The sequence below is a fragment of the Bos javanicus genome, chromosome 18 (assembly GCF_032452875.1).
Source record: "Bos javanicus breed banteng chromosome 18, ARS-OSU_banteng_1.0, whole genome shotgun sequence".
Lineage (NCBI taxonomy): Eukaryota > Metazoa > Chordata > Mammalia > Artiodactyla > Bovidae > Bos > Bos javanicus.
In genome coordinates, this window is record NC_083885.1 from 19,150,914 (window position 1) to 19,171,150 (window position 20,237).

General features: G+C 50.7%; 1 protein-coding gene across 1 annotated transcript in view; it reads left to right on the plus strand.

Annotated features, from left to right (window-relative positions):
* Positions 1–1,526: 1,526 nt before the first annotated feature.
* Positions 1,527–20,237, plus strand: part of NKD1 (NKD inhibitor of WNT signaling pathway 1) — a 94,194-nt gene continuing 75,483 nt past the window's right edge. Inside the window, exons 1-3 of the mRNA XM_061387149.1 lie at positions 1,527–1,758; positions 1,890–1,922; positions 2,579–2,712. Coding sequence (XP_061243133.1) covers positions 1,734–1,758; positions 1,890–1,922; positions 2,579–2,712 — 192 coding nt within the window. The 5' untranslated portion in view covers positions 1,527–1,733. The remainder of the gene's footprint in view (positions 1,759–1,889; positions 1,923–2,578; positions 2,713–20,237) is intronic.

Sequence of the window (20,237 nt, forward strand, 5' to 3'; positions counted from 1 at the left end):
AAATGGAACACAGCTTGCTGTGTACCTGCTTATAAGAGTAGCCTTCATTTCTCTGCAAAAGGGGATGTAAAAAGCAAATTTGAAGGATGGAAGTAAGATACTGTTGGATGAAGGGATTTATGACTCTAGAGGGCCACGCAGTCCCCAATATCCTTCGGAGACATGTAGATGCTGCAGAGTTGTGATGCCCAAACACCTGTGGCCATCGATCCCTTGCAGTATGGCTCATCTGGGTTGAGTTATGCTCTGAGTGTAAAATATACCAGATTTTAAACAATGCAAAACAGAGAATGTACATCTCATTATATGTTGAAATTGAAATATTTTTGATCTATTGGGTTAAATAAAATACATTAAAATTAGTTAATGTTGCTTTTTACTTAAAAAAAAATGTGGCTACTAGAAAATTTTAAGTTACCTATGTTGCTCACATTATCTTTCTGTTGGGCAGTGTCCCTCTAAGGAGTTGGCAAAAAGGACAGAATTGAGCCTCCGTTTTACTGTAAAACGGAGGCTCACACAGAGAACTCAGTCCAAGGGGCAGCGCTTTTCTTCTCTCCTTGCACAGGGTTTTCTTTTCCCACGCCCAGACTGCCCAGTACCAGGCCGAACTTAACAGGCCCCAAGTGTCCCCAGCAGAGCAGGCGTGCTCTCTGAGAACCACAAAGGTGGAGTGGAACCCCTTGATGTCGCCCTCCCCTCCGCAGAGACCTCCCCAGACAAAACAAACAAGCCCTTGGGTCTGGCGAACTGCAGCGGGGAGCGGAAACCCAGGAAGATCAAAGACCCAGCGGTTACCCCCTTCCGGGCCGCACAGCTGGCAGCGCGCCCCGACCCCCCGGCGGGCACCCACGGGCCCGGGAGGAGAGGACAGAGCGATTGGCTGGCAACCTGCGGCTTTCGGACACTTGTAGCCGCCGCGAGCTGGCTGGGTCCACAGTTGGCCGGAGGCGCAATGGGGGCTTCTCCTGCACAACCAAATCGAAGCCTAGAGAGAGGTTCGGAGGAGAAGCGGGGCGGGCTTTGGGCGGGGAATAGCGAACATTTTCTGCCGAAGTCCGACCGTGCAAGACTTGGGAAAGGGCAAAGCGCTCGCGGGCGCTCCGAGCAGCATCTCGTCTCCGATCTCAGTTTCATCACCTGTAAAGTGGAGCCGCAGAATTCAGTCCGCTTCCAGGAAAAATCGAGCGCAGGGAACACACAGCGCCGTGAGCAGCGTTGTGAGAGGAGCAGTTGTTCTACAGCGGGCAGAACCCAAGAGGGTGTCTGTCCCAATATTCCTACTGACCAGAGCTCCTCCGCCTCCCTCCACCACCCAACCCCACCTCTAGTCCCCAGTCCCGGGTCCCCAGCCGCCGGCCCGGGTCAAAGACCGAAGCCTGGAGGGGGGCGCTGTGTCCAGCCCTAAGCCCTTCTCCACGCCCCGCCCCCAGTGCTCCGGCCCCGCCCCCAGCCCGCCCCCTCGGCGGTCCGCCTCGCCTTTGATGCGCCGCGCCCGGCCAATGGGCGCGCGGGGAGGCGCGGGCCGCGGCGGCGGGCTGGGGGCTCGGCTCGCCCGGGCGTCAGTCCGGCCGCGGCAACAGCGGCAGGAGCGAGTCCCGGCGCTTCCTCGGGCTCCGCTCAGCTCCGGGGCTGCTTCAGGAGGAGGAGAGCGAGACAAGGCGCGGCGAGCCTTCAGGGCCCGCCGGCCGGGCGCATGGCTTAGGGACGCCCCCTCCAGCCGCTCCCCCAGCATGGGGAAACTTCACTCCAAGCCGGGTCAGTGTCCCCGCCCGCGCGCCGGCCCCCTGGCCCCCGCCGCCCTCGTCCCCGCGATTGCTAACTCTCTGCCTCTCCTTTCTTTCCGGCTCCCGCCGCCGCCGCCGCCGCCGCGCGCGTTGTGCCTGCAGCCGCCGTGTGCAAGCGCAGGGAGAGCCCGGAAGGTAGGGGCGTGCGGGGCACGGACCGGGGAGGAGGGTGGGGGCTAGACGGGGAAGCACCGCGGACGGCAGCGGAATGGCCTAACCCGCGGATCTGATTACCAGGGCCACCCGCACCCGTTACTCCAGCCACCAGTCCCACAAACCCTCTCCTTGGAGCACACTTTGTGTCCCCCTCTCTGCCCCACCTACCCGCTCCCCGCTATCCAGTACTTTCTCTTCTGACCTTCAACCCCTCCCCTACGGTACCCCGATTCCGCGCTCACTGCCGCCCCTTCACCAAGAGCCTGCCTCCTCTCTTTTTGGTCGTCAGCCCCCCTCCGAGATCTTGGCTCCTGCGTCCCTTCTCCTGACCCTCAGTTCCCCTCTTCTCCTCACCCCGTGTCTGTCCCTCCTCTCCGCAGTCCTGGCCTCTGGCGCTCGCTCTCCTGATCCCCAGACGTGTCCCTCTTGGCTCGCCTCGAGGTCCCTGCTCTCGGGGCTTCGCTTGGAGAACCCCCTTCTCCTGATTACCTGCGTCCCTCTCTCTGGATCGTGCGCAGCTCTCAGCACCATCCTGGTCCCTTGCTGCCTCTGCCTCGCCCACTCTTTCTCTCTTCTCTCGGGTAACTTTGAGCCTAGGGGCCAGACTCAGGGGCTTCATGTCGTCCCCGCTCCAGGTGACAGCTTCGCTGTGAGCGCCGCCTGGGCTCGGAAAGGCATCGAGGAGTGGATCGGGAGGCAGCGCTGCCCGGGTGGCAGCTCGGGACCCCGACAGCTGCGGGCAGCGGGCACTGTTGGCAGAGGAGCTCGGGTACGATCCCCACTTATCTCCCTTTCAACCTCAGAGATGGGTCTCCATACACCCCCCAGCCAACTTTTAGCATCTCTTGGCACAACTTATAAGCCCAGAAATCCCTTAGGTGCCCCTGCCCCACCAACATCACCCTACACACCCCCTGCCTCGGGGAACCTTCCTGGTGACACATATGGAGGGGCCAGTTGGGGAGCAGAGGGCTGCCTGGGGGGAAAGGTCCTAGGTGAGGTGAGCCAGTTGATGGGGAACTTGTCTGTGCTGGAGGGATTCGGGGACTTGCTCTGATTTCTTCCTTGTTTCTGTGGCCAGCATTCAAAGGTGGATTTGGAGTTGGGCTAGGGAAGAGGGAAGGCGGTTGGGGGTGTCTGGGTGAAAGGCAGGACTGTGCTGCCCTCCGAATGTGTTCCAAGTGTCTGTGGCATTCATCAGTGCCAACTGCCTTGGAGTCCCAGTAGAGCAGGCAGTGATCTGGGTGGGGGCAGAACTTGGGGGGTACTGAGATCTGGGAGACCCCTTGGCTTGGTGCACAAGGAGAGAGAGGGCCTCATTGTGCTCTAGTCTGGCCCACCCCAGCCTTAACCCAGTGAGTCCCTGTGGCTGGATTTGTTCCTAGGGGAGCAATAGATGTGACAGGGGAGTGAGTGAGTCCAGCCGCAGCTCCTGGCCTGGGACTGGTGTTCACAGATGTCCTATGGGCTCTGGAACTCTGCACAGGGCTTTCAGATGGTCTGCGTGGAACTCGAGCAAGCCAAGGATCAAAGGATGAATCAACTTTTTGATGTGACATTTAATTTTTTTTCTTAAACTTAGAGGGGAACAGACTGAGTTTCAGGTCTGGTTAGTCCTTTGGTCTTGTTCATAGGCTGGGGAGGGGCCAGTGGAGTTTTCAGATGTGTGTGAGTGTGTGTGTGTGTGTGTATGTCTGTGTGTTAGGGTCGTGGAACCTGGACTGAGTGTAGTCAGTTGCAGGAGGTGAGCCTGTGGATAGTTGACTTGTGCATGTATGAAATAACCCCTGCATCTAGAGGAAGCTCCCCCATCCCCTCCTACACTGTCACTGCTGAGCAGGGGGCCTTCTCCTCTGCATTTCTTTTCATCTGTTGGTTAGGTTAGAATTGAAGCTACTGTCCCCTAGGAAAGGCCAGCGCTGGGTGGGGGGAGGGGGCACTGCAGTTAGGGCCCTTTAAAAACAGAAGTACAAACTTCCCTTTCTTCCCCCCACCATTTCTAGTTTTTGATCTCCTTATTTATTTAAAGCCCAATGAAAATGATCCTATTTAGCCATATGAACAAATGCATTTTGCAGCTCAAGACAGAGGCCAACTGAGTGGATTTCCATTAATCAAGTTTTGGGTTTTTTCAGCCTGTTTATTTTTACAAAGTATTCCTGCAGAATGACATTTATTTGCAGTCCTTTTTTTTTTTTCTTTCCTAAACTGCCAGGCAGCTTGCTCCATGCTTTAGGGGAAACTTGAAATACAGCGAGGGCTTACTTCAATTGACTTTTATCTTCAAAGCCATAACAAATGTTACCCGCATGTTTTTGGTGGGTCTCCTTGGCATCCAATCCTGGAGGATGGGAGGGAGGAGGAAGGAAGGAGAGGAAAACAAAAGTCTGTCGTTTTTAATTAAATAGTAGTGTTCCCAGCAAGAGGGATGTGAGCCAGTAAAAGTTGCCATTGGGGAAAATGGGGGAGGGGGGAGAGGGGGCCCCAGCTTAAGTCTGTGGCTTTGGTGAAGTCACGGGAATTTTGTTGCCTGGTTTCTTCCCCCAGCTGAGGACAGTATGGGATGGGGCCTGCCCCCTCCTTTCCCAGCCCCCTCTCGCAGAGAAATGCTGAGGGGTCATTAGTGTTTGTTCAAAGCACTTTTGAAGATGTGAGCCCGAGAGCCATCAGTGTGACATATGTTGGGTGGTGGAGGGTGGGCCCTGCCATCCAGGATATTCAGAAGAGAGAAACTCTGCCTCCTTGGGAGTCGTGCTTGGTGACTGGGACCCGGACGCCTGGCTTCCCCCCACTGCTGGCCTCATTCCTGAGCCTGCAGAGGTGGAGTTGGCCTCGGGAGAAGCCAGGGTGAGCCCAAGGTGTGGGGCTGTCCTGTGGGTGCCTGCGAGGTGATTTCAAGTAGTACTTAGAGGAATAGTTTTTATCTTAACAGTTACATTTTTTTTCTTTTTACCAGAAAAAAATAAAATAGCTGGGACATCAAACCCTTGATTTCATGGATATTATTGCTTAGGATGAAGCTAAATTGAAACAGATAGTCTGAAGTCGATTCTGAGAAAAATGTTAAGTACAACTGGTCAAAATTGTGAATGAGAAAGAATACCCCCAGTTTAACTTTGAGATATTAAGCGGGATCGCAGTAGGCAACCCCCGGTCTGTTTAGTTTCCGTGAGTTGTAGGGGCACGGAAAGGGTGGCTCTGGGTTCTTCCATTATCTCATCAGGATGTAGGAGGGTGTGGGCTCTGAAGTGTGCTTCGTTCCAAGCGCTGGCAGAGCTTCACCCCCACCCCCCACCCCAGACCTGTCCCTGTCCTGGGAATGGCTTCTGTCTCTACTCCATCACCCAGCCTTTCACCAAGGCAGCTGGGGACACATTCCTGGCTCATCCAACCAGCAGTATTATTATTGCAAAGATAACTACTATTTATTAAGCACCCATGTGTGTCAAGCATTTTGCTTACATTGTCTTAATCCTCCTCATAACCCTGTAAAATTGCCAGCCAGCTGGTGTGGACTCTGGTTTTCTCCCTTTCTGGAGTACTTACTAGTACTTTCCCGCACCAGAGCATCCGCCTGAAGGGGGTCGCACTTACTCATTCCTAAGAGGTGGCACGCTGGCCAGCTGCCGAGCACTTTGGGGTGAGGCAGGCAGAAGCGTGAGGGGCCCCTGCTTGCCCTCTTCCTCCCTGAGGGGGTCTGAGTAGCTTAGTAAACGTTTAAGGTGGGTCTTAGTTTCATGCAAGATCTTGGGATGTGAGAGGGTGACCTCATCGGCAATTAACCCATGCCTACCCTTCCAAAAAATAAATGAATAAATGAGGTCAGTCTCAGCCACAATAGCTTGTCACCTTGTATAAACCATTTTACCTTTGTGTACCTTAATGAGCTCATCTGCAAAACGGGTGTAATAACCTGCTCATCTCTGGCAGAGTTTTGGCAGGTAACTTTTCATAAAGTGTAGAACCTGGGGAAAGCCTGGCAGGTTCCTGAGGCCCTGGGGAAGGTGGAGATGGGGGCCCAGATTATGAAACCAGAGGAGGGACACAGGTTAAGACATCTGCCCTTTTAGTGGTACATGATGAGCTTCAAGGGAATATGAGCTCTGAGGAGAAAAATAAGGAGACATGCAAGCTGTATGAGTTCTACAGAAGATGAATGATACACGAACAATTTGTATGCCAGGCAACTGTGTGCTAGATAATTAGACATTAAAGTAACCATAATAATCTCAGAGATAAAGGATGATATTAGAAGCATGAAGCAGCAACAGGCATTAACAAAAGAAAAGCAATTGGAAATGTTAGATCTGGAAGATATAATGGGTAAAATTAACAAGCTTAGTAGATGGAGTAAATGGACACAGATATTGATAGGAGACATTGATAGGAGAACACTTGGAGAAGCAGAATCTGCGTGTCTGTGAACCCTCCTGTAGCGTGCACATGCGTGTGCATATATGCACGCTGACCTCTGGATTTAAGACCATCCCCTCCCCCAACCCACAGTTTGGTCCTTTTGTTCTTTTATGGCAAAGTCGCCTGAAGAAAACAGGCTGAGCACTTTGGTGCAGGCAAGCCTGCCTCTGGATCAAAGGTGGCTGCCAGGCGCTTTGGTAATTTGATTAGGGGCACCTCGTGCATTTTGATATTTGGGGGAGATTGGGAGGGCGCAGGCATGGTGGGAGCCTGCGGGGACGTATGGGGCTGGGTGATGAGATTGGAGGCCGGCCCAGCTGCTGCCTGAGTGCTGGATTCCAGGGGAATTACCCTTGAATGATACCAGTTGGCACAATTAAAAGGCCCCATGTCTTCACCATATGGAAAGTGTTAGGCCTCCTTACGTGGTTTCAAAGCTATGTGCCGGGAGGTGGACTTGACATTTGAGGTAGAGCATAAATTAAATATTTGGTGTTTCACAATTAAAAGATGATTTGCTTTGAGGCTAGAGGAGGCGTTTGGGCTTCCACTCACTGACTTCTTTGAGTTCTCCATGGAGGGTGCCCTCTGCCTGTGGCACCCAGGCCAGCTTCATAGCCCCACCTGGCAGCTTTCTGGACCCGTGGGGGGTGGGGAGGAGAGCAGGGGCAAGCTGGAGCTAGGCAGAGTGCTGGGGGGAGCTTCTGGTTTCCGGTAGGTCTGGGTCCCTCAGAATGGTGGAAAGTGGGCAAGGGTGTCATTCTGGATACATTAATGCATCTCTGTGACGGGGTCTCTTGTAGAGGCTTCGAGGAGTGTCTTATCCTCCCTACAAACCTTTTTGTTTTTGAGAAGGACTCTGGTTCCCCGAGTCAGGCTGTTATGTGTGTGCTTTCCCTCAAGCTCAGGAATAGACACTCTACATTCACACCTTGTGCAGTCTGTCGTAAACGCAGTGGGAAGCTAAACCAGGAGACAACCGCAGTATGTCCCACAAACTTCTAGACTTGGGGAATGTTTAATCCCCTCGCCCCGTGGGGGGGTCAGAGTGAGGCGATAATGCGGGTGATGACTGGAGAGAGGGTATTCCTCCTCATACCAGGAAGCTTGGGCACTGGGCTCAGGGGCCAGACTGTTCCTCTGAGGCCTTAAAGCAACAAGGCTGAACGGTCAGCAAAGGAAGAATCACCTCCTGAGGAATCCGTCTTCCTTGTGGCAGTCCCAGGGCATGCGGTGGGCTCTCATGATAAATTTGCTCAGTGAATGAATGAAGAATGAATGAAGATGGTTTAGGTCACCATCACTGCCTCTTCCTACTCCGTCCAGGTAAAGCTGAAAGCAGGAATAAATGACAGACTATAATTTGGCCTTTTCTTCCAGACTCTCAGCTGTTCATTCACTATGATCAATAATGAATTGTTATTAATTATGAACTCCCTAGCCAAGACAGGCATTGAGGCTACAGTGGCAGATCACAGAGCGGTGGTGCCTGTCCTCCTGTGGCTTCCAGTCTAATAAAGGAGATGAAGAATAAGCATGTGCACAGGTGCATTGGCAGACAGTGGCATTCATGAGAGGCTGGGCCAGTGAGCAAGGAAGTGTGGAAAGAGGGGATGGGTTTGTGCAGCAGGAGCTGGGGGAGGCCCCGGCACATTAGTGTCCATGGTTGGGTTGAGCCCTCGAGAAGGGACTGTGGGCTCCAAGTGGCTGTGCGTCCTGTGGGGTCTGGAACTCTCTGGTGCTCATTCTTGCTACAAATTTTAGATTTTACAAATCCCCCCCACAGTTTAGTGGTTCTTGGCACATGTGAGCTCCCTGTCCCTCTGGACAGGTGGGTGGGGTGGAGCTGGCCTGGCAGCCAGTCTGTTGGTCCAGATACCAGCACGCTCTGTAGAGTGGATTAGCATGCAGTGTCATGCCCAGGGACTGGGGGGCATTGCCCCAGCTGTTTGAGTGAGGGGTGGCCCCCGCTGCCCTGTGTGGGAGGAAGGTCAGAAGCCCAGCTGTGGGTGGGATGTGGCGCCTGAGCCATGGGATTGGCAGAGGGAGGCACCCCAAGGGCCAGGGGGTGTAGTGACACGCCAATCCCAGGGAGAGCCTGTCCTACCCCAGAATTGCTGTGGGCCTGTGCTGGAGGGTCTCCTGCCTCAGTTTACCAGATGTGTCTGAGGAAGAGGAGTGCATTGTGACCCTCTGGGCAAGGGTCAGGGGCCCACAAGGAGATCTGTGGGCCCCAGGAAGTCAGGAACCCCTCAATCCTCCTTATGGGCTTCCTAGGTGGCACTGGTGGTAAAGAACACCCGCCTGCCAATGCAGGAGATATAAAAGACACAGGTTTGATCCCTGGGTCGGGAAGATCCCCTGGAGGAGGGCATGACAACCCACTCCAGTATTCTTGCCTGGAGAATCAATCCCATGGACAGAGGAGCCTGGCGTGCTACAGTCCATGGGGTCACAAAGAGTCAGATACGACTGAAGCGACTTAGCACACACACATACACAATCCTCTTTGCTCGAGGGTTCTTGCAACCTCACTCACTGTAACTGAAGGTTCACAACTTTAGAATTTTTAGGTCACTTGTTGGATTCCAAAGCAGGCACTTCAGGCTGCCTCCCTGACTTCCCGCTCTCTTTTCTACTCACACATGTTCTTTTTGTGGCTCTTGTCTCTCACAGACATTCTTTCTCTTCCTCTCACTCTCTTTCCCCCTCCTTTCCCCTCGCCTCCTCCCTCCCCCACTCCCCGAGGAAGGAAAAAATTCAGACTCTCACAAACAAAATATCTGCCATTCCATCCAAGGGAGAACTGAGGCAGGAGCCCAGAATATCCTGGAAGAAACGCCAGAGAGAGCTGAAGGCCTCAGTTGTTTAATCTGGAAGGCAGTCTTTGATGTCACCGTGCTCCGTTTATCCTGGGAAGCTGCCTGCTTCTTTATGGCTCACTTCAGACTCTGCACATGAAGAATGGCCGAGTTCCTTCAGGAGCTGGAGGAAAAGGCTGATCACTCCCCAAAGGGCAGGCTTGGTGATGCTGCTGTTCCTGCCAAGCCCAGGTGGGGTGGAGAACCTTTTCCAAACAAGCATTTGCAGAGACATAACTAATTCTTTGATAACTGCCCAGGAAAGCAGAGGGGGCTGTTTATCCACGCGGTACCTGTCACAGGGCTTTGAGAGGGAAGCCTCAGGTCCCTCCGCTGAAGTCATCCTTCGCCCCAGAAAGGCAGCACGTCCAGAAAGGCAGGTCTTACCAGGTGACTCTGGCCACCGGGGTGTGTCCTGGATGTGTGTTTGTTTCAAGGGCTCTGAGAATTGCTCTGGGCTTCACTTTCCTCACTTATTGAGCCATGTGGGCTGTGGCCTATGTGTGGCTGACACCTTTCAGAGGAACCCAGGATAATGGGTGGGCTTCACAGTGGTGTGTGGCATTAGCTGAAGGATCCTTCCCTTCCCTGGGCCTCAAATCTTCTAGCTGAGAAGTAGGATAAAATTTATTACGTTCATTGGAATTTAGAAACTATGTATTGAATGCATTCTATTCAAATCATTTATGCACCCGTGCAATAGAAATTCAGGACTGACTTTATGCCAGGTATACATCTGCTCTGTCAGTAGAGCATGGTCCTTGTTTTCATGGACCTTACATTCTAGTCGGAGAAGATAAGGGTTTGTAAAAACAAATTACACAATCTAAGTCGTGATTTATGCCTCAAAGGAGAGGCTCTGGGTACTTTGAGAACACTTAATGGGAATCAGACCTAATCTGGGTGGCTGTTCATTCCACAGATTTTTGAGTGTGGTTAGGATGTTGTGGAAGTTATGAGGAATAGAACTTAGAGTTTCGTGAAGCTGAACTTTCACCTTTGCCTCTCATCTATTTTTCTTATCTTATTGCATTGGTTAGAATATCCTTGACTGATTCATAACTATTAAGTATGATGTTCATTGTTTAACTAATTAAGAAAGCTTTCTGTATCTCCTGACTTGCTAAGATTTTTTAAACCAGGAATAATTATTGAATTTTATCAAATGCTATTGGAGTATTGATGGAGCTGATGATTCTTTGCTAATATAATGTGTGATTTATATGAATGATTTACATTGCCAGATTTCCTAGAGTTTAAGTTTCTTTGCATTCCTAAACTAAATCCTTCTTTGACGTGCTAGACTGATGCTTTAAAATATTACTATATTTGATTTGCTAGGCTGTCCAGGTGGCGCTATTGGTAAAGAACCCACCTGCCAATGCAGGAGACATAAGAGATGTGGGTTCGATCCCTGGGTCAGGAAGATCCCCTGGAGGAGGGCATGGCAACCCACTCCAGTATTCTTGCCTGGAGAATCCCATGGACAGAGGAGCCTGGCAGTCCAGAGGATCACAAGGAGTCAGACACAACTGAAGCAACTTAGCACATATTTGATTTGCTAATACTTTACTTTGCATTGATATTCATGTTTGATTGGCCCATGTTTGAAAAGTTATCTCCTGAATAATGACAATATTTAGGGAATGTTAGAGAATGTTCTGGGCATTCTCTGAAAGTCTGAAAGACTTTCTCTAGACACTCTGAAAGTCTGGAGCAGAGAGTGTGAACTGGTCCAGGGTCACAGGTGGTCTCAGAGGAGCTGTGATTTAAGCCCAGAGTTGCATAGGGAGAGGAGTAGTGGTGAGCGAGGCAAGGGGAGAGAACACCTAACAGCCACATGAGTGTCTGCTGGACTGACCCACCACATGTGAGAAAGCCCTGTGGTGAAGAGGGCAGTTTGTTTGAGATACTGATCGAAGTTCAGTTGGCTGAAGAGGGGTCACGGCCTGGGCCTGGGGGCCTTCTCAGCCATGCCATGGAGCTTGGTCTTTGTGCAGAGCAGAGACAAGTGTGTGAGGGGCCCTGTGTGAGGGGCCAGTAGGACAGAGGTAAGCCCTTTGATCTAGGGGAAGAAGGAATGTGGGGAAGGATGGGCTCTCGCTTGTAAAAATACTTCAGAGGATAAAGAGGAATCAAGTGACTGATTCTATGGGCTGAGGGAGAGATTCTGGAAGGTCTGCCTTGATCCAGGCACAGCGCTTAGTTCTCAAGGGCCACCCGGGGGACTCTTGAGGGGGCCACAGGCGGGTGAAGGACCGGGAGAAGTAGAATAGAACACCAGGCAGTGTCAGGGGGTGGTTACAGAGCGAGGACTCTGTGGCCCAGTGTCCTGGGTTCAGATCCTGCTGCGCCGTTTTCTGCCTGTGGGAGCTTGGACACAGTGTCGAACCTCTGTCAGCCAGGGATCTAGTGGGAAACAGAGCCACTCCGGAGAGTCTAAGTGAAATTAGCTTCCGGAGCTATGGGCAGCATTTAGGGAGCCTTCATGGGGTCTTGAGGTACCCAGTATCTGGTGGGTCCCTGGCAATAGGAGGAAGCTGTTACCACCCCCCAAGGGCAACAAAGGGCCAGAGAGGATGTGTTGGATATTTTGGATTGGATCCATGTAGGAATCACAGCTGAGGACAGGTGGAGACCAGGCCGAAGCTATAAAGATGGAGGATTAACTGCAGTCAGAGATACAGTACAGAAGTAGTGAGGAGGTGCAGAAGAAACACACCACCCCCATCTCCTGGCATCCTCCAGTTTCTTACGGGGGCCTCCCATTGGCAGCTGAATTCAGAAGCCAGAGACTGGGAAGCCCTGGTGAAAAGGTCCACAAGGTTATCTTCCTGAGGGCACAGAGCAACACAGGACTGGGGGTGGGGGGGAGGGGAGAGCAGGTAATTGATGAGGGTGGGGATGAAATAGACTAATCAACTCTGTGCTTGTGTTTCCTCATCTGTAGAGTGAGGATGATAATAGTGTCTACTTCACAGGGCAGCTGTGAGGACTCAAACTGTAAAATGGTTGTAGTATGGGACGGATCGTAACTGTGTAAGTTCGCTCTTACAGTTACAAAACCAGGAAGAGACACAGGGTTATAGAGATTGGAGGAGGTGTTTTTGAAAGACATGGCATGTCAATACAGCTCTAAGGATGGTAAGACTGAGACCAAGGGTCAGAATCTAAAGGACCTGCAGGGACCAGAGAAGTCATATTCACCAATGCATCAGGCTGGCTGGGAGACACCCAGGGGGTGGGGAGGACTCGGATGCCCTGGGGAGCACATGTGCTGTGTCCAGGGAGCAGCGCCCCTCAGCCCCAGCCAGCTGTTGTCATGTGGGAATGTGGCCTGGTGTTGCCACATCTTTTGATCGTTAAGAGAATCCAGCCGTCTGGATTTTTATGTGAAATTTTTCTAATTTAAAAAATTATCATCAACTACATAAAAATTTTCAAAAACACTCTTTTGGGTGGACCCAGACAGCTGGATATGGGCTGGCTTGTGACTGTTGATTTAAACCTACAAGATTTTGGTGGGGTATGACTGTGTGAGGGATAATAGCACATACAAGTGAATATTAAAGTGCCTAATATTGTACATGCATTCTTTACATGTATTATTCCCCCGTGTACAGCTGAGAAGACAGGCTCAGCAAGTTAAACCCCTGAGCCCAGCCAGGGAGGGTGGATTCAGGCTGCCTCCAAGGTGGAGGGTACAGCCCAAGCCAAGGCTGGGCGCTGGGGAGTCATGGATAGTATGTTTCAGTTGGTAGAGAGAAGGATGGGAGGGCAGGTAGGGTAAGTACAGTATAGATGTGGTTTGTGGCCCCTTTTATACCAGCGTCCAGAGTGTGCCCATAGTAGGTGTCAGGAGTGTGTTTAGAGCTTTCAGAATCAGACTTCCCAACTCTCCCAGCCGGGTGGCCCTGGGTTACCTGATAGCTTACTGCAGATCCTCAGCTTTCACATCTGTGGAATGGGCGGTCATAATTTCCTACCTTGTGGAGTCATTCAGAGTGAAATGCGTTCACTGGCAAATCAAGGAGAACAAAGCAGATGTCGCCCCTCCTCTTGCAGCTGTCTGGTGTGGTTAGTGGCTGCTCACCCAAATGTGCACTGCATGTGATGAAGGGAAAGAACAGGGCGTGGTAAGAGAGAATGAGGAGGGGTTCTCCTTTGGTTTAGGGAACTAAGTTGTTGAGTCCCAAAAGGATAAATAGCCCGGTGATGAAAGATTTGGTAAAAACAGCTCAGACAAAGGGTTTGGGAAATGCAAAGGCCACAAGGCATGATTGCTGAGTGGGGAGTCTTTAACCCACTTCTGGTGTCCGGCTTAGGACAATCCAGTCCCTGAGATGTTCAAGTAGAAATGCAGGGTCCAGCTCAGGGGTGGGTAGCGCTTGGAGGTTGTGGGGCAGGATGCTATATGTTGCAACTTGTTTTGAGCCCTTGTCCATCTGCTGCAAATCTTCCACAGTTTTATTTATTTTTTTAATGATGTCTGATCCCTCCAGATTCTCTTCCTTCTGGCTGAGTGGGAGATGGGGGAGAATCTCAGGTCCCATGAAAGCCTGGAGCTGATTGGCTGGTTTGCCATGTGCTGCCCAAGCCCGCAGCCTCAAGCTTGAAGACAGAGCTGGGGCTCTGGAGAGGGTGGGGCAGAGCCTAAAAGGTGCCTGTCAGCAGGATGGGCCTGGCCACCCTCAGGCCACAACTGAGGCTGGGGAAGACCCGAGCCTCCCAAATGTGTCTCTTACTCCAGCCGTCTGCACAGGCTGGGGGTGGGAGGGCTCTCACGCAGGCTTTGACTCATGGCAGCTCCACCTGAGTAGGTTTGAGGGTGCTACTTTGGGGTACCTTGTTACAGGGCAGCTTTTGACCCTGACCTTGTTTTAGCCTTCTTTCCCCCAGGGATCTAGATAGACTTCAAAAGCAAAATGATGATGTCAGAGAACTAATACAAACCAGGAAGGAAGTTGCCTTCCAAGTGGGTGCTGGGAGCACTTTCCTTGCTCCCCTGTCCTGGAATCTCAAGGAACCCACTGCCCCAGTCGGTCTTGGGTACTTGCCTCCTTACTTGGGGTTCTGTGGCTGCAGCTTCAGTGTGGTTGTTAAGTGCCTGCTGTATGCTGAGCCCTGTGCTGAACCCTGGGTACAGCATTGAGCATCTGCTGTATGCCAGGCCCTGGGCCAAGAGCCGTCCCTACTACTGAGTTCTCTCAGCCCCACTATGAGGCAGGTACTGTCATTATCCCATTTTACTGCTGGGGAAACTGAGATTTTAAGGAAATCTGCCTTCTTGCCTAAAGTCATTTGACTTGGAAGTGGAATCTTGCTCTAGCAAGATTCAAATTCAGAGCAGTCTGATTTTAGAGCTGTCCTAACTCATTATAGGTGAGTTTTTTTTTTTTTTCTTAAACTGTATCTTATAAGCCCATTCATGGCTCTTGAAATCTATGTAGTGACCAGTATTAAAAAAAAATGAAATAGACAAAAACAAAAATAAGAGAGAACATCCTGTGTAGTAATAGTAAATGTTGCTTTGTGTTACTTTCTGTTTAGTTGATAGTCATGGACAGGCATGTCTATAGATGATAGATATATATGGATATATAGACATGGATGTCCATACCAATAAATAGATAAATAGATCTAGATATGTCTATAAAAAGAAAGAAAGTGAAGTCATTCAGTCATGTCCGACTCTTTGCGACCCCATGGACTGTAGCCTACCAGGCTCCTCTGTCCATGGAATTTTCCAGGCAAGAGTGGTGGAATGGGTTGCTATTTCCTTCTCCAGGGGATCTTCCCAACCCAGGGATTGAACCCGGGTCTCCTGCATTGCAGGCAAACGCTTTACCATCTGAGCCACCAGGGAAGCCAGGTATGTCTATATCTAAATGCATATCTGTACCCAAACCCATGTATACTGAGGCCCATTATAAAGCATAATTCTTATTGTGGGTCACTATAAGTGTTAGAAAACACTGGTGTTTGGTCACTGGTCTAGACTCTGAGTTTGAATGCCTGGTTTCAGGACCTAGCCCTGCTTCTCACTGGCTGTGTGACCTCGAGCAAGTTCCCTCTCTGAGCCTAAGTTTTCTTTCTTGACGTCAGGGCTTTTTGGGTTGTTGACAGTTTGGTCAGAACAAATTCCCCAGGATTACTGTCTTGCTCACCCACTCCCTTTGCTTAGGGCATGAAGAGGGCCCTTGGGGGTCCCATGTCCTCTCACCTTAGAAACCAGCCTCTGAGCATGACAAGCAGCAGCTGCATCCTGCAAACTCAGTCCTTCTGGACAGAACACTTTTTGGGGAATCCTGAGCCAAGCTTAGCCATTAGGTGTCTGCTGTGACCTCTCCTGGCCTTTGCTTCCTCCTCTCAGAATGTAGTGAAGAAAAGATGGATGTGTAGGTTATGTTTTGTTGTGTAACAAATTAGTCCAAAACTTAGTGACTTAATCATTTTGTGATCTGCTTAAGATTATGGAGTTTGAGCAGGGCTTGGCAGGGACACCTTATCTCCAGCTCAATGTGGCCTAGTGGGGTTGGCTCCAACAGCGAGGGGCCAGCTGCCACAGGTCCACTTGGCTCATCGTCTGGGGCTTCAGTTCTCTTTCAGGTGGCCTCACCGCAGGGTTAGCTTGGGCTTCCTCATAGTATGGCAGTCTCGGAGTAATCAGACTTCTTATATGATGGCCGACTTCCTACAAGTGCAAAAGTGGAAACTGCCAGACCTTTTAAGGATTTAGACCTAGAATTGGCAGCGTCACATTCTCTTTGTTAAAACTAGTCACAGGTTCAGCCCAGGTTCAGGGGAAGGGACACAAATACTGGGAGATGTGATAGGATGAAGGAAAAGTACAAGTGAAAGCGTAGTCACTCAGTCGTGTCCGACTCTTTGCGACCCCATGGACTGTAGCCCGCTGGGCTCCTCTGTCCATGGGATTCTCCAGGCAAGAATACTGCAGTGGGTCACTATTTCCTTCTACAGGGGAATCTCCCTGACCCAAGGTTCATACCTGGGTCTCTAGCATTGCAGGAAGATTCTTAACATCTGAGCCACCAGGGAAGCTCCAGCTGTGATAGATTGGGGGGCCATCAAAGTATTTTACCAGGAGGGAAGATATGGTCTCCTGGAGAGAAACTGCTGACAGCCTAACAAAAGGTGTCCATTGGACTTTGGGTCCTGGTGGGCCCAGTCTGGTTTGGCAGGAGCTGTCTTGGTGGAATGATAGCTCAGGTGAGACTGGCATGGATCCTGAAGGGACTGAGGAACACTTGCACGGGAGCAGAAGCACGTACATGTATGAACATCCATGGCTACGTTGTTTGAAAGAAAGAAAAATTGTACTAACTCAAATATCCATCACCAGAAGATAGGCCAGTAAACAGTGGTGTAGCCTTTCCATTAGGTAAAACCAGGTTGAGTGAGGGCTACACGCTGATAGGAAGGAGGCCCTGAGATGCTGTTGAATGAGCAAAGCAAGAACAAAACATCAGTATAAGGTGGTCCTGTTTTTTTCAGTATACAAAAGTCTGTTCAGGCCTGTGTCTCTATATATTTGCTGAAGCACATGGAAAGATCTGGAATAATACACCGTCAAACTCTGTCTCCCCGAGGCATGCAGTGGTGGGAGATGGTGAGGAGAGAAGGAATTCAATTTTCACATTGTACGTTTTTACATTGTTTGACTTTTTTCTCCAGTGAGGAAGCACCACTTTGTATTTTTCAAAGAGCCAATACATTTAGGAGAAATGAGAAAATAGCACATGTAGACAGCTCTAGGGATACGCTTTTCTGGAAGAAATGAAGAGAGATGCCAATAGCTGGAAGGGGATGTGGGTTGGGATGGACTCAGGGTAGTGCCCTTAGGGGTCCCTTCCCCACCAAGCCCTCTATTTCTTTTCTGGCAAAGCCAGAGTCCCCCCCACCCCACCCCCGGCAAAGCCAGGGTCTTCAAAATTCGCAAGGGCAGTAGCTTCAGGGGGGTTTGTGGCTAAGTAGGTGTGACCTTTCTCTATGTGGATGAGTCAGGACCCTTTGAATTTTAAGCCCATCTCAGCTGTTTCCTACAGAGGCATCTTATTGACCTGTGTAACGGGGAGGTCAGGAGGGTGAATTGAATTCACTCAGTTGTGTCCAACTCTTTGTGACCCCATGGACTGTAGCCCATCCAAGTCCTCTGTCCATGGGATTCTCCAGGCAAGAGTAGTGGAGTGGGTTGCCATGCCCTCCTCCAGGGGATCTTCCTGATCCAGGGATCAAACCCAGGTCTCCCACATTGCAGGCAGATTCTTTACCATCTGAGCCACTAGGGAAACCCGAATTCAGGAAAGCTGGGTCCTAGAACTCCATCCAGCTCTGTCCCAGGGTGGCAGCTTCTGCTCTCAGCTCTGGTTTCTTTTGGGTCAGCTTCTTTCTTGGGCTGACTCTCCCTCAGGTCGTGGAAATTTGGCTCCTAGCAGTCTGGGCTTCCATCTCCAACTAGAAGATAGTTTCGACCAAAGTTAGGCTGGGATCCTGTAGTAGTGACTTGATCCCATGGCCAGCCCGAAACCAAACCCTCTGCTTCTGCCAGTTCTGGGTCACATGGCCACCCTGGAGTGGGGGCTGGGATGAGAGCCACCCCTCCAAACCTCAAGGGCTGGGATGGTGGGGGTAGGTGGTTCCCTAAAGGAAAACCACCTGTGAGAAGAAGATTGAAGAATGCACACTGGATGGATGGAACCATCATCTGTGCTACATGTAAAACGCACTGACCGCAGCTCCAGGTGGCAGCTGGCAGGCGTGGGTGGGGATGAGGCAGCCTGACAATTAGCTACCTATCTGGGGAGGACCATTGCTTGCCATTGGATCTTGGAAGAGCATAAGTGATTTGCCATGCAAATCTAGAATCGGGGCTCCTCCATGCAGCCCCCATGAGTCATAGCTTTCCTTTCAAGCTCCTAGCCTCTCTGTGATGAGCATAGTTAGGTGATCCTTAATCCTCAGGGGATAGGTAATAAGACCCTTCTGGGAATCTGCTATATCAGATCATGTCTTTCCCCTTAAATAAGTGCTATTACACCTTGACCCCTAATTTCAGGGCACCTGTAGCCCCCAGGTAAAGAACTGCTGCCTCAGTTTGTATGAATATTTTAAAAACCTCATCTTTTAACTTTTTTTTTTTTCTTATATGGATCTTCTCTACTCCAGGGGGGCACACAGCTTTGGACCTGGACTTCCGATCTGGGTTTGTACTGAACTGTATTCACTTTGGGCTTTAATTTCCTTACCTGTAAAATGAAGGGAAAAAGTATTCATCTCTTGGAGTCATTTCAAGGATTAAATGAAATAATGCATGTTGTGACTTAAGGCTTAGCATGCAATAAGCACTCAGTAAACATACTCAATAGTCTGATAAGACCTCTCTGGAGCTGCTGATTCCCAGTGAACCCATGCCATCTCTCTGGGACCCAAGGCAGCATTTGGAAGGGGCTTGGTTGCTATTTGATGGATGAAGAGGTTCAGAGAGAACATCTTTGTTCACTCAAGAGTTCCCTGGAGTGATTCTTTTCTATTTCCAGATGGGCAGACTGAGGCCAATGAGATTTCAGTGACTTATCCAGCCATCTTGGGGTGAGTTTGAGTTAGTTGTGAGCGGTTTTCCATTCTGATCTTCGGACACCTCTCACTTATTTTATAAACTGTGCCTCCTGCGTGGCCGTGGACAGGCCATGGACAGGTGACAGCTCCCCTGTGCATGATGTCTGCTTGGTGGAGGTCCCCAGTCTCAGCAGAGTCCTTTCTGGCCCCTGAGCCTCAGCCTGTGGTTCCGCTGCCCACCTGGCTGGACACTAGGTCTCAGGTGGTGGGTATTGTTCTGCAGAAATGCAGACTAGTGCTTTGCTTTGAGAGTATTAAGACACAAAACCCCTGTGGTTAACAGCAAATTAATCACAGGGTTAAGGAGGAAATTTCTGGGGAGACATGACTTCATGAGCTTGTCATAAAGTCTGTCCCTGCCATGTTTCACTGTCCAAGATTTTTGACTTTCAGAAAAGGAACTGCAGATAGAGTTACCAAGTTTTACAGAAATATTTTTACTGGGCAGAAGATTGCTTTATGGTGAGAGCCAGTTATTTCAGGAGACAAGCAAAGAGCCCTTTATTCTCACGTTCTGTGGGAGGAAAATATTATGCTAGGAAGCCCGCTTCTTGGATGGGCCGTTTGAGAGGCTGGGCTGCATTTCTGGAGCTGGGAGTAGGTGACATGAGATGACGCAGGAGCCTAGGGGGTGGGGGGCTCCTGGGCGTGCACCCACCTTCTCTTAACCCTCCCTGGGGATTTGGGGCTTGTTAGGTGGGCAGAAGGGAGGCTAAGCTATAAAGGAGGGAAGTGGGGTGGCAGAGAAAGGAAGAAATAGGTTTGCACACCAGTGTGGAAAGGCCCCCAGCTGGAGAGCAAGCCTGGGGTCAGCTGGCTCTCCCATTTACAGGCTCTGGTCTTCGCCCCTCTGAGCCTCCATTTCCATTTGTAAGTTGAGGATAGCAGAGTTGGGGATAACAGAGTTATCCACCTCATGGGCATGTTGAGTATTAAATGAGATCATCTCTGTTAAGTACTTGTTTGCTCAATCCGTGATGTCCAGTGGTGATTGTCAGAGGCAGGGAGATGGGCCTTCCTTACACATATTGCAAAACCAACTTATCCTGCAGCTTCCTTTGCCTTGGAGTGCAGTGGGCATGTTTCTCGAGTCCCAAATGAGACTCCTGGTTGGAATCCATGGTGGAGGATTGGAAATCTGGGTCACGCCAGCAAATTGGAGATTTACGAGCTTCATTTCTTGAACCCCAGTCTGTACCTCAGCTCACGGAAGGGACTGTTGTTTCCTGGAAATTAGGAAAAACAGCATTGGCTTGATTGTACTTAAGGAGGATGAGTTTGACCTTTGCGGATTAAGACTTCGTTCCCCCCTCCCCCCACGATGGAGAAGAAGGATGCCTGCCAAGAGTTCTGTTTGTGTCTGGAGCAGCCGTGTGCCTGA